Source organism: Ostrea edulis, chromosome 9, assembly GCF_947568905.1.
Source record: "Ostrea edulis chromosome 9, xbOstEdul1.1, whole genome shotgun sequence".
Lineage (NCBI taxonomy): Eukaryota > Metazoa > Mollusca > Bivalvia > Ostreida > Ostreidae > Ostrea > Ostrea edulis.
Genome location: NC_079172.1, coordinates 36,193,748 through 36,204,999, shown reverse-complemented (window position 1 = coordinate 36,204,999; position 11,252 = coordinate 36,193,748). Strand labels below are relative to the sequence as shown.

General features: G+C 33.9%; 1 protein-coding gene across 1 annotated transcript in view; it reads left to right on the top strand.

Annotated features, from left to right (window-relative positions):
- The window catches only part of LOC125657788 (docking protein 2-like), a 14,457-nt gene extending 4,135 nt beyond the window's left edge, over window positions 1-10,322 (top strand). Inside the window, exons 2-3 of the mRNA XM_048888560.2 lie at window positions 4,480-4,825; window positions 6,179-10,322. Of these exons, the coding sequence (XP_048744517.2) occupies window positions 4,480-4,825; window positions 6,179-7,464 (1,632 nt within the window). The 3' untranslated portion in view covers window positions 7,465-10,322. The remainder of the gene's footprint in view (window positions 1-4,479; window positions 4,826-6,178) is intronic.
- Window positions 10,323-11,252: the final 930 nt, after the last annotated feature.

Sequence of the window (11,252 nt, the reverse complement as noted above, 5' to 3'; positions counted from 1 at the left end):
GACCTGGTTACAGGGAGCACCAAGGGACAGTGCCTGTTAACAGTCTGGTAATAAACTGTTGTACCAGACTGTTGGTCTTGTACTTTCAGTAGCCAAGACAGCTTATAAGTGTAAAATTTGAAGAAGAAGAAAGAAAATGTGCATAATGCAATGAAATGTAACATTTGTTATATTCCACTGTTTAAAATCATCTTACTAATTTGGATGAGGATATTTTCATCCTCATTGGTCATTAACCAGATAAGCTTTTGATCGCTGTCCATCTTTACAAAATTCTTGCATGATTTGTCTATCATTTGGAATAAAATTAACCTTTCTTCTGATAAATGACTACATGAAAATAAGAAATGTTTTTCGTCATCCACTGAATTGTTGTTGCATCTTAGACAGAATCTCTCGTGTCGAGGGATTTTTTGGTAACGCCCCCTTTCAATGTATAGTCTATCAGCTGATATACGCAAACGTGTTAGACTTCTCCTTTTGCTCAAAATTTTTAATTGATTTCAAATAATTTTCAAAACCAAAGTTTTGTTTAAAAGTGGAAAAGCAACTTAGTTTTTTATTTGAATTTAATTTAAGGTGTGAATGCCATTCTTTGATGTAATATTTGAATAAACAATCTTTAAGAGCCTTTTTAAACTGGTATGCCCCTATAAAGGGCAAATCTTTAACCTCATTAATATTGGTACATGTATATGTATATACATGTACCAAATAAACATTTATTTATTTATTTGCAGAATGCATTTTTAGGTCTGTAATATACTTATTTACTATCATGTACATGACATTAGTACATACAGTGTGAATATAAAATGGAACATCAAAAATGATTTAAGGAGGAATACTACATTTTGAAATTTCAAATTTATTATATTTATTCAAAACATATAATAGTTTTAGTAGAAAGTCATCTAAAACAATGTTCAAACCTAAAGAAACAAACTTCAAGCTTTTCTGCCAGTCAAAATAAAATAAATTTGGTGACTTGAGGGGATATATACTACATCATAATCATGATAGTGGCTTTCTTTCTTTTATAACTGTTTTAAAAGAATTAAGCCAGTTGTTATGATGTAGTACTCTCCAAGTCCTGAAGTCAACTGATTGTTTTTTTGTTTCTTTAGGTTTGTGTGATATTTACTAAACACATTTTAGAAAATTAATATTTAACTTATATTAGTTTTGTGTATATGTTTTGCTTCAAATGATAAACAAATATTTATAGACCATGGAAAAATTGTCCCAAGTACTGACAACAGCTTAATGCATGCATTCATTAATATGTTGATAAGGGGGGGGGATACCTATTGAATGTAAATATATATATATATATATATATAAAAGAAAAGATAGAATTAATTGCATGTAATACACATATCATGTGCATTATATATATATATATATATATAATCCAAATAATTCAATGAAAAAAGCAGGAAAATATACAGTTCCAAAATATATTTAAATCACTAACGCTTTCTGGATTTTAACATCCATCCTCAGGTGAATACCTGAGGATGGATGTTAAAATCCAGAAAGCGCTAGTGATTTAAATATATTTTGGAACTGTATATTTTCCTGCTTTTTTTATTGAATTATATATATACACAGAGAGAGAGAGAGAGAATATATATATATACAGAGAGAGAGAGAAAAAGAATATATATATATATATATACAGAGAACTTGAGCTTAGTTTGTATATATCATGTATAACAAGAGTACTGCAAACGGTACATAATACGCCCGTGAAATGCTTACATAGGGTGTTTTTCTTGTGCTATAATTTGTATAACTTTGCTTCAGGTATTATCAGCCGTCATGAGGCTGTGACAAACTTTCATATGAACAAAGGGGCTTAACTTAAAAATCTAGATTTCCTCAAAATGGACCAAGTTCAACAACCTGTAATTTTCTCAAAAATTGTAGAAAATCAAAATCCATCCCACATGCACATCTTCAATACCCATACAAACACTCCACAAAATAAGAAGGCTCTCACTTGAAAACTGTGGGAGGAGTAGGGTGGACAAATTATGTACCCTCTATATAATTATTATTTCTAAATAAAGGGGCAAAACTCCTGGAAAAAAGGTCGAAATGGATCAAAATTGCAGTATGATCTAGAGTGACCCATAAAGAAGCTACACAGCAAGTTTCAGCATGATATGTGAAAGGGAAATGAAATTATAAAGAGAAAACCCTGAACGGGCGGACATACAGACATCGCTGTACCATAATATGTCCCGTCTAAAGATGGACATATAAAAACTGATGTTATCTTCTGGTTATATGCATGTACTATGTAGCATACATCATCTTGGGTTGTACTACTTGAATGTAAATGAAGGATTTAAGTAGATTGTTGTTAGCTATTTTAAATCACCAGACCACAAACAGGAAGTATATTGTGATTCAGTGTTTTATTCAGTTTTCTTTTTTATGCAAACGGCAATTTCATGTCTAAAGATTTATAGGAATTAAGCTGCAAAATGAATTAGCTGGCAATTTGATATAAATGGTCATGGTATATTTCTGTTTCCCAAATAATGTTTATCTTGTGTATATAGTGAAACTTGTCACATTGGTACTCTTAATTGCATCATCTGTACTACGGATTATTTTTATGCAGAGTATTTTTATGACCCAACAATGGACACAGTATATTTAGCATTCCTCATGTGACCTTTTGTGTTCATTTGTGTATTATTAGTATAAAGAAGATGCGTCTTCAACAAACTTCAAACACAGGAATGAAAATCTTGGTCAGAGCATGACAACTATAAGGTCCATATACACTATCCATGACCTTCAACTCATTTTCTGAAAACCTAGCAGACCTTCATCAAACTTTATACTTCTTTTAGAGATAAGCATGATGACCACACCCGATTCTCTGACCTTAATCTTCCATATGACCACATCTCATATCCTTATTGGATGATTTTGGACTTTTATACTTAATCTAGTCTTAAGAAAGACACATTCACATTGCATCAACAAAAGTATGTACTTATTGGACTTCAATATCATACATTGAATTGTGACTTTTTAGGTCAATATCACAATACGCTCTATTTACTCAAGGAATATGTGGCTCAGTATTCACAGAGTGTGAAGGGTTAGGCTAATATCACAACTACGCTGTATTTACCCGAGGAATATGTGGCTCAGTATTCAAAGAGCATATAGGGCTAGGCTAATATCACAATACGCTGTATTTACCCGAGGAATATGTGACTCAGTATTCAAAGAGCATGTAGGGTTAGGCTAATATCACAATACGCTGTATTGTACAGTATTCACAGAGCGTGAAGCGCTGGGTTAATATCACAATATATGCTGCATCAACCCGAGGAATATGTGGTTCAGTAGATATACTTTGAGGGTAGATAAAGCATTGTATTCACCATGAAAATATCAATAAATGTTTTATCATATCTTTTCTGTGGCTGCAACATAATAAAATGGATATAAAAAACCAGGTTCATTTAGTCAAGGGTGTTTTCCCATAGAATGGCCAGTCAATTTGACTTAAAGTCCTGTTTAACATGATTTTTCCATTTGTATTAATGAAGAATATAGAAAAATACTTAATTATATATTCTTGAAATATATGTTTCGTTGTGTATTCAGGTACATATCGTTTAGTGAAATAAGTATATTTAACATAATTTTTATGCAATAGGCCACTTAAACATTGAAAACCCCATCATTACATAATGATATAAAAATCTATAAGAATAATGTGCATTTCTGTACACAATTCAGGGAATATAATTATTAAAGTTATCTCCGCTGCAATTCATCGTGACACAGTACTTGTAAAGTGTTCAAGAATAATTACAATATTCTTATTAACATTTATTACATAACGGTATATTAAGTGTGTAACAAAATATGGCATATATCTGAACTGCTAATTAATTCCTTAAGAATTAAATAAAATGTTTAAGGCAGCAAAGTGCATGATAATGTATGAAAGTAGGCAAAAATGCTGTTGCTCATAAATTAAGTTGTATTTGAGTACATTAAATTACAATTTCGAATAGGTTTAGCTTACAAATGCAAAAAGGAACCGTGTCAGAATGATTCTGTAAAAACCGGGCGGGGGGGGGGGGGGGGGGGGGGGGGGGGGGGGGGGAATGAGAAATATTTGCATAGGTCATTTGAAGAAAATTTAAAATCATGTTTTTTACGCATATTTTAAAACTATAAAAATGCAACATTTTACATCCGTTTTATTACACTGCAGATGTCCTGGGCATCATGAAATTACCCTCATCTATATATGAATCCGGTCTTTTCATATCCATTTTTTTTTTTGTATGGCCAAGTTCAAATATGTGCCCAAAATTCGAAAGGATTTGAGTGAATAATTTTTTTAAAAAAAGATTTCGATTTGTAGATTACTTACAACAAGGAAATTACAGAGGGTAATATATACAAAGTTAAATATCAATATGTATTTTGTAGAGCAAGAAGTTCAAGTTCCTAGTTGTCTGCCTAGGAGATGAAAACAATGCCAGTTTCATCGAGGCTTACGAAAACCGAAGCCATTATGAAAAACCCAGCGACAAGCACAAACCAAAACGCTACACACTGGAAAATGTCAAGGAGGAAGATTTGGACAAGGTGGAAAGGAACCAGGCCAAGGAATTTTATATCGACATTCCACTGAAAAAGGACAAGTTATGTCTGATGTTTGAAAATCGTGAAGAACTTTCCCAGTGGCACGATGCCATCATTCAGGCCATTAACATGGATGCGTACGAGGACAATGAACTGAAGGAAAACTTCCTCTATGAGTCAGAGGACAGTGGTAGGTCATAGGTCATTGATATGTAGGTCATTTGTTGTTTTGTTTACTGTGGAGGATTCTACGGAAACTCGGACTAGAAATACTTTGATCCCTTCCATACTGATGTGACATTGACTTAAATCGAAGATGCTGATGTTACAATGATATCAGTTGGATGAATTGTTCATTAAGCATGTTGATATAACAATGACAGGGTTTTTTGCTTTAAAATTTCCAAACAATGAAAACAAATCAAAGTGGGGTGGCCTTTATTGTACATAATTCTTCAGAGTCCCATGAAGTTTACAATTTTAAAGCTTCAAAATTTTTAAGTGAACCTAGTAATATTTTGGCCTCTGCTTAATATTTAAATGAGGTAAACTTTAACCAAATTGAAGGCCAGCAGGAGTCCATTTATACCTTAGTGCACTGGTTTGGGTTTTTATTTAGTTCTTTGTATGAAACAATTTTCCCAATTTCAAGCAAATGTTACTGTTTTTCCCAGTTGGAAAGGTCCAGGTCCCTGAAATCAAGACCCCCAAACATTCTGAATGATGTTTGTTGGATGATGTTTATGTGACAATGACTTTAGGTTGGGGTAAATTGACAGAGTTGTTGGCTCACAGCATGATGGGCAAAAATTTGACTGGGCCCCCAAAAGCCAAAAAGTTGGTCACTCAGGTTATGGGTATAACAATAGGACATTTCTGGGGGAGGGTTAGATTTCCTCTCTAGAGATAATATTAAAATTTATATACATCCTCTCTCAATGTAGATCCTCATAATTTGCTTTATAACAGGAACAAGACATGAGTATGAATAAACATTAAAAAATATAAATCAGTTGCATTAGAAAAACAAAACAGAATCAACGCATTTGTTGGAAAAACCATATAGATGTCTAGGTGAGATCTCGATTCAAAACAACAACAAATCAGTTTTCACTCATCTACATTTGCATGAGTTACAGTTTGGTGTGATCTTAATGCCCAAGACACAAGTCTTTAAATATGACATCCAGTTTTCTATTTATAACGATAGCTGTTTAATGTTTTATACCGAGTTCCAATTAGCAACACGTTTCGATATAGGAATACATTTATACATGTACACGACTTAATGTTGCGACAGAATATTTACATGTACACGACTTAATGTTGTGACAAAATATTTACGTGTACACGACTTAATGTTGTGACAGAATATTTACGGGTACACGACTTATTGTTGTGACAGAATTTTTATTTAAGTGTATGTGACTTAATGTTGTGACAGAATATTTATGTGTACACAACTTATTGTTGTGACAGAATATTTATGTGTACACGACTTGGTGTTGTGACAGAATATTTATGTGTTTTTGTTGATTTTCAGCACAAGCGTTTGATGTGGTGGTGCAGGAAACAGATGGATCCAAGAGACTGAATTTAAGCAGCAGTGGAAAGTACAAATTATTTGTTACCATGGCATCACTGGGCCTTGAAGATTCAAAAACACGAGAAATCCAAGGCAGGTGGCATTTTGAATTCATTCGTCGCTACGGATTCACAAAATCTCGGAATTTATTCACAATTGAGGCTGGTCGTCGCTGTGAGACGGGTGAAGGAAGTTTTGATTTCCATGTGGTGGGTAATCCTAAAGCACTAACACTGGCTATAGACAATGCTTTAAAGACCAAACAAACAAAACCTCTGACCTCAAGGTTGCACATGGAATCTGAGAATAAAGAAGTGGCAGCAAAATCTCGAGATTCTCTAAAATCAAACAAAAGGTCATCTGATACATTGACAAGAAAGTCGTCGGATTCATTAAAACTTGAAGTTTCCAAAGACGCCCCATCAGAGGGCGAGATACAGACACCATCAACCTTACAGCCTGGCTTTAAAAACTCCCTGGAAGAAAAAATCGGTAACCACCCCACGTCACCCAAACCGCCGAAAGAGGGAAGCACCAAAGAGAAAAAGAGAGGGTTCTCGTTTCCGTGGAAGAAAGACAAAGGTGATAAAAAAGAGAATCATAAAACTCAAGAGGGTAGTGATCCTTCAGATCTTTACGATGAGCCTGAGATTCCAGCAGCAGGCAATAAATCGTCGATAAAGTACAAGAAATCAGAACCAATTTATGATGAGGCTGTTGGAAATAACAACACTGCCCCAAGCAGTCTGCCACCCGTTTATACAGAGCCTCAGAAAGCTAGAAATGAGGCATGGCGTAAACAGGGTGTAGTGGAAGAGCACCACGAAGAGGATTATAAAAAAATCAAAGATGCAGCATTAAAAGACGGAGGAAATGTTCCTCAAATCCCAGAGAGAACATACGAGGGTGATGAAATGTACGACCGTGTTGATTTGAAAATAAGCTCAAAGGGACAGAGACCAAAACCAACAGATTCTGGTGAACACATTTACGGAATTGGGTCGGGTAAAAACATTGAAGACATCGACGATGGGGACTATGCAAGTGCTGATTTTCCTGAAAATGAAATAACTGTGACAACATCGGAACCAGTGGAGGAAAATGACTATGAATTTGAAAATGATGGCGAAGATGACACTTACGCAGATACAATGAATCCTAGCGAAGAGTATGCCGATGCAGTGTCGTGCATTCGTAGTCAGCCCCTGAAGGAACGGCCACAGTTATATGAAGACGTTTCATAGCTGCAAGCTTGACGCAAATCACATTTATAGCAGTATACAAACCATGTGACAAACTTATAATAATGTGTGTACTAGTATATAAAGTGTAAACGAATCTAATCAAAATTAAATAGCACCCCTTGAATTTGCTTTAACATATAGCATTTCAACCAGTTTGTCTTTGGAAAACCTGCATGTTTTATTTGACTTAATGTTGTCAATTTCATTGCAGGATACAACACATTTCTCAGTAGTGAGAAAATGCAGGTAGTTTAATTCATTATTAGTTAAGATATCTCAGTGTCCGAGTTCAATTCTTCAATATCCCAGACCATGTCCATAAAACACTCTTGTTGTATATCTCCATCTCATCAGTCAGGTCTCTTTTTGAAGTAGCCTGGTTGAAATCTCTTGCGAGACACCATGGTTACTGCACTGGTTATAAGTATGTTGAGGTTTGTTACTGATAATACACTAGTGTACATAAATATTTTTTGGTCATCACTTGCATTTATTTCATTCTTTTAAAAATGGTAGAAAATCAGAGATGAAATTGGAGTACTGTAGATAATTGTGGGACTGTGATTGGTTTAAGATATTCCATGCACATCCTTGGTTTACATGATCCTAGGAAACAGTATTAGAGCTTGCATTGGATGTGCCTTTTGAAATTACACTTTTTGATAATGCATGTATGTGATTGTATTAAAAGTATTTTGAAAATACCTGTGGTGGTATTTTTGTTCCTATATATAAAAATTGTTTTTGTTTTATTCAAATCAATATTCCATATTTAAAAGTTGCTCTGTTGTTAGTAAATTGATTTATTTTTGAAATAATGTCCAATAATCTATTTTCGTGGAGGATATTAATTTCTATTGTTTTTTGTGGAATTGACATATTCTCCAAGAAAAAGAAAAACTGAACCGCAATGAACAGTAACAATTTTTTTAAACCATGAATTCAAGCCTCCACGAACATAAATAAATGACTACGCTGTATTTTTTCTGAAAGTACTGGTGAAATGTTATATTATGAAAAAGCAGGTAAAAGGTTATTTATAGTAAATTTGAACTGAGGCCAGATGCAATATTCCCAAAATTCAATGCAATATGAATTCTAGGATGGTTTTGTCTCAGCACTGCATGGCCAAAAAGTAAAATCTTGCCATTTTTATGTGTAAAACATATTTTGTAGATAAGAAAAGTCCATTGATATCTTAAGATGACACATGGCTTTTAACAGTCAATAAGTAAGGTACACACTATTCCACAGTAAAATTATACATAGCCACTTCATTGAATGTACTGATTAAATGGGAATTGTGCTGACCACCCACCCTCTCCCCAGGATAATGCCATTAGACCAAATAATGTATTAAAGGCTCATTATTTTCCTGTCCTGACAAAACAGCTGAAGCTTCGGACAAAATTTTATTGTGGTCACTGCCTTTAACATTTATGCAAATAAGTCATTTGTGAAATTTATATATACATATTTATATATACACTGTGTGATAATATACTTAGCAACATTCCATTTCCTCAGTAGAGGAGCTACTTTATAAACCTGAATTCATATTAATGTAGATTTTATTGATTATTTAAAGTATGGATTACATGTTTTTTTTATATATATGACAATTTTATAAATCATTTGCTTTCAAAGTAAAACTGAATTCATCAATATGTGCATGCATTTGAGATAGTAATTGTTTACGATGATAGTTATGCATTCCGTGTGCTGGAACATAGAATCTTTTGATATCGAAAGGAATATACAGTTTAAAATTATAAGACAAATTTGTTTTTATTTACATGTAATTTGAAATCAGCAGGCTGTATTTAAAAGTGATTTATATACATACTATGTGTGTGTGTGTGACTATACCAGAATTGTGATGTTAATCATATTTTGTTGTAAAATTACAATCAAATCATACTTTTAACTATTGTAGCACCTGTGCAATTAAATCATGCTGACAAAATTCTTTTTAATAAATGCTTAATAAAAATATAATTTCAATGTAAATTACTCATGTTTTCATAATTTGTATTACAGGAACTCTGAAGTTATATCATGAATTCCCCTTATACTACTACTTCCTACATGCATTTAGTGTAGTCTTCCTGTCCATGCATACATTTAGTGTAAACCTCAGTAATCTTCCCACCCATGCATGCAATGTAAATTGGAATGATCTGCCCATCCATGCATGCATTTTGTGTAAACCAGAGTGATGTGCCCACCCACGCATGCAATGTAAGCTGGTATTATCTAACTACCCATGCATGCAATGTAAACCCAATATTATACGCTCAACCATGCATGCCATCTAAACTGGCATTATCTGACCACCCATGTATGCAATATGTATACTGTTATTATCTGCCCACTCATGCATGCAATGTATACTGTTATTATCTGCCCACTCATGCATGCATTTAGTGTAAACTGGAATGATCTGATCAGATCTAACATCTTAATTCTTCTTTCAGCTGGAGGTTCAGAGAACCGTAAGAAAACAAAAACAGGAAGTTATTTTGATAATTTTTCTTGTTATCTATGAATTTCTGCTGGCCAGATTTTAAATAAAGTAGTATTACTTGATGTTGTTCATGTTGATGACAACTGTACATTATGTTAATGGCCTGTACATTGTTTTATATATTACGCATCACTGTTTTGTTCACTGTAAATTGTGAAATGCTTTTTATAGATAAGCTGTTTTTCAATATGTTTGGTCTTGGGACTTTAGATGATTTATTTTGAAAGACGATTTAGAATTGTTAATTTTAAAAGTACCTTATGATAAATCTTATGTATGTATATTGAATTTTCAAATTCCATTACAATCAATAAAACATTTTGAAATGAAACGAAGTGTTGGTTGTGGTGGCTTTAGACTGATGTTCTATGTATACTTGTATCAACAATTCCCACAAGTTATGTCCTTTGTCCGCCATGGTATTTCCCTGCATTGGCCTTTTTAATTTTCTGATCTGTGGCTTTGACATTTGTCATTTTTCTGTCAATTGCAGTCAACTACAACAAGAGGTACTGTGAGCAATGCTCACTAAGAATATCCCCTGCTTACCCCAATCTCCCAAAAGGTGTTGTTAATAGGTATAAATTACCTCTTTCCCCGGGTGTAAAAATATGGTATGCCTTTGTAGAAGAAAATGGAAGATATAGTCTTAACACAAATCCATGGCATAAACCTATAATTTTGACCTTGAGATCAAAGGTCAATATCATAAAGAGGTCATGAATGTACATGACACATAGTCTCATGGTGATACACCCATGTCTTATGGTATGACTATGTCAAAACCCTATAATCAATTTTGACCTTGAGGTCAAAGTTTAAGGTCATATAGAGGTCATGAAGGTACTCAACACATCGTCTCATGGTGATACACTCATGTGTCAAATATGGTATGCCTATGTCAAAGAACAAAGAAGTTATGGCCAGGACACGAATCCATTGTAAAAAACCTTTAATTTTGACCTTGAGGTCAAGGTCATATAGAGGTCATGAAGGTACTCGACACATCGTCTTATGGTGATCCACCTGTGTGCCAAATATGGTATGCCTAAGTCAAAGAACAGAAGTTATGGCCCGGACACGAATCTAAACAGACAGACAGAGTGATTCCTATATACTCCCCAGAACTTTGTTTGGGGGGTATAATAATGCCCTGGGGTGGGGTAATCCATTAATTTGTATGAAAGCTTGATAATTAGCTCAAATACACAGTAATAACGTCTTGCATTTGGTAAGGTAAAGAAGGAAAACTTGGTTTTTT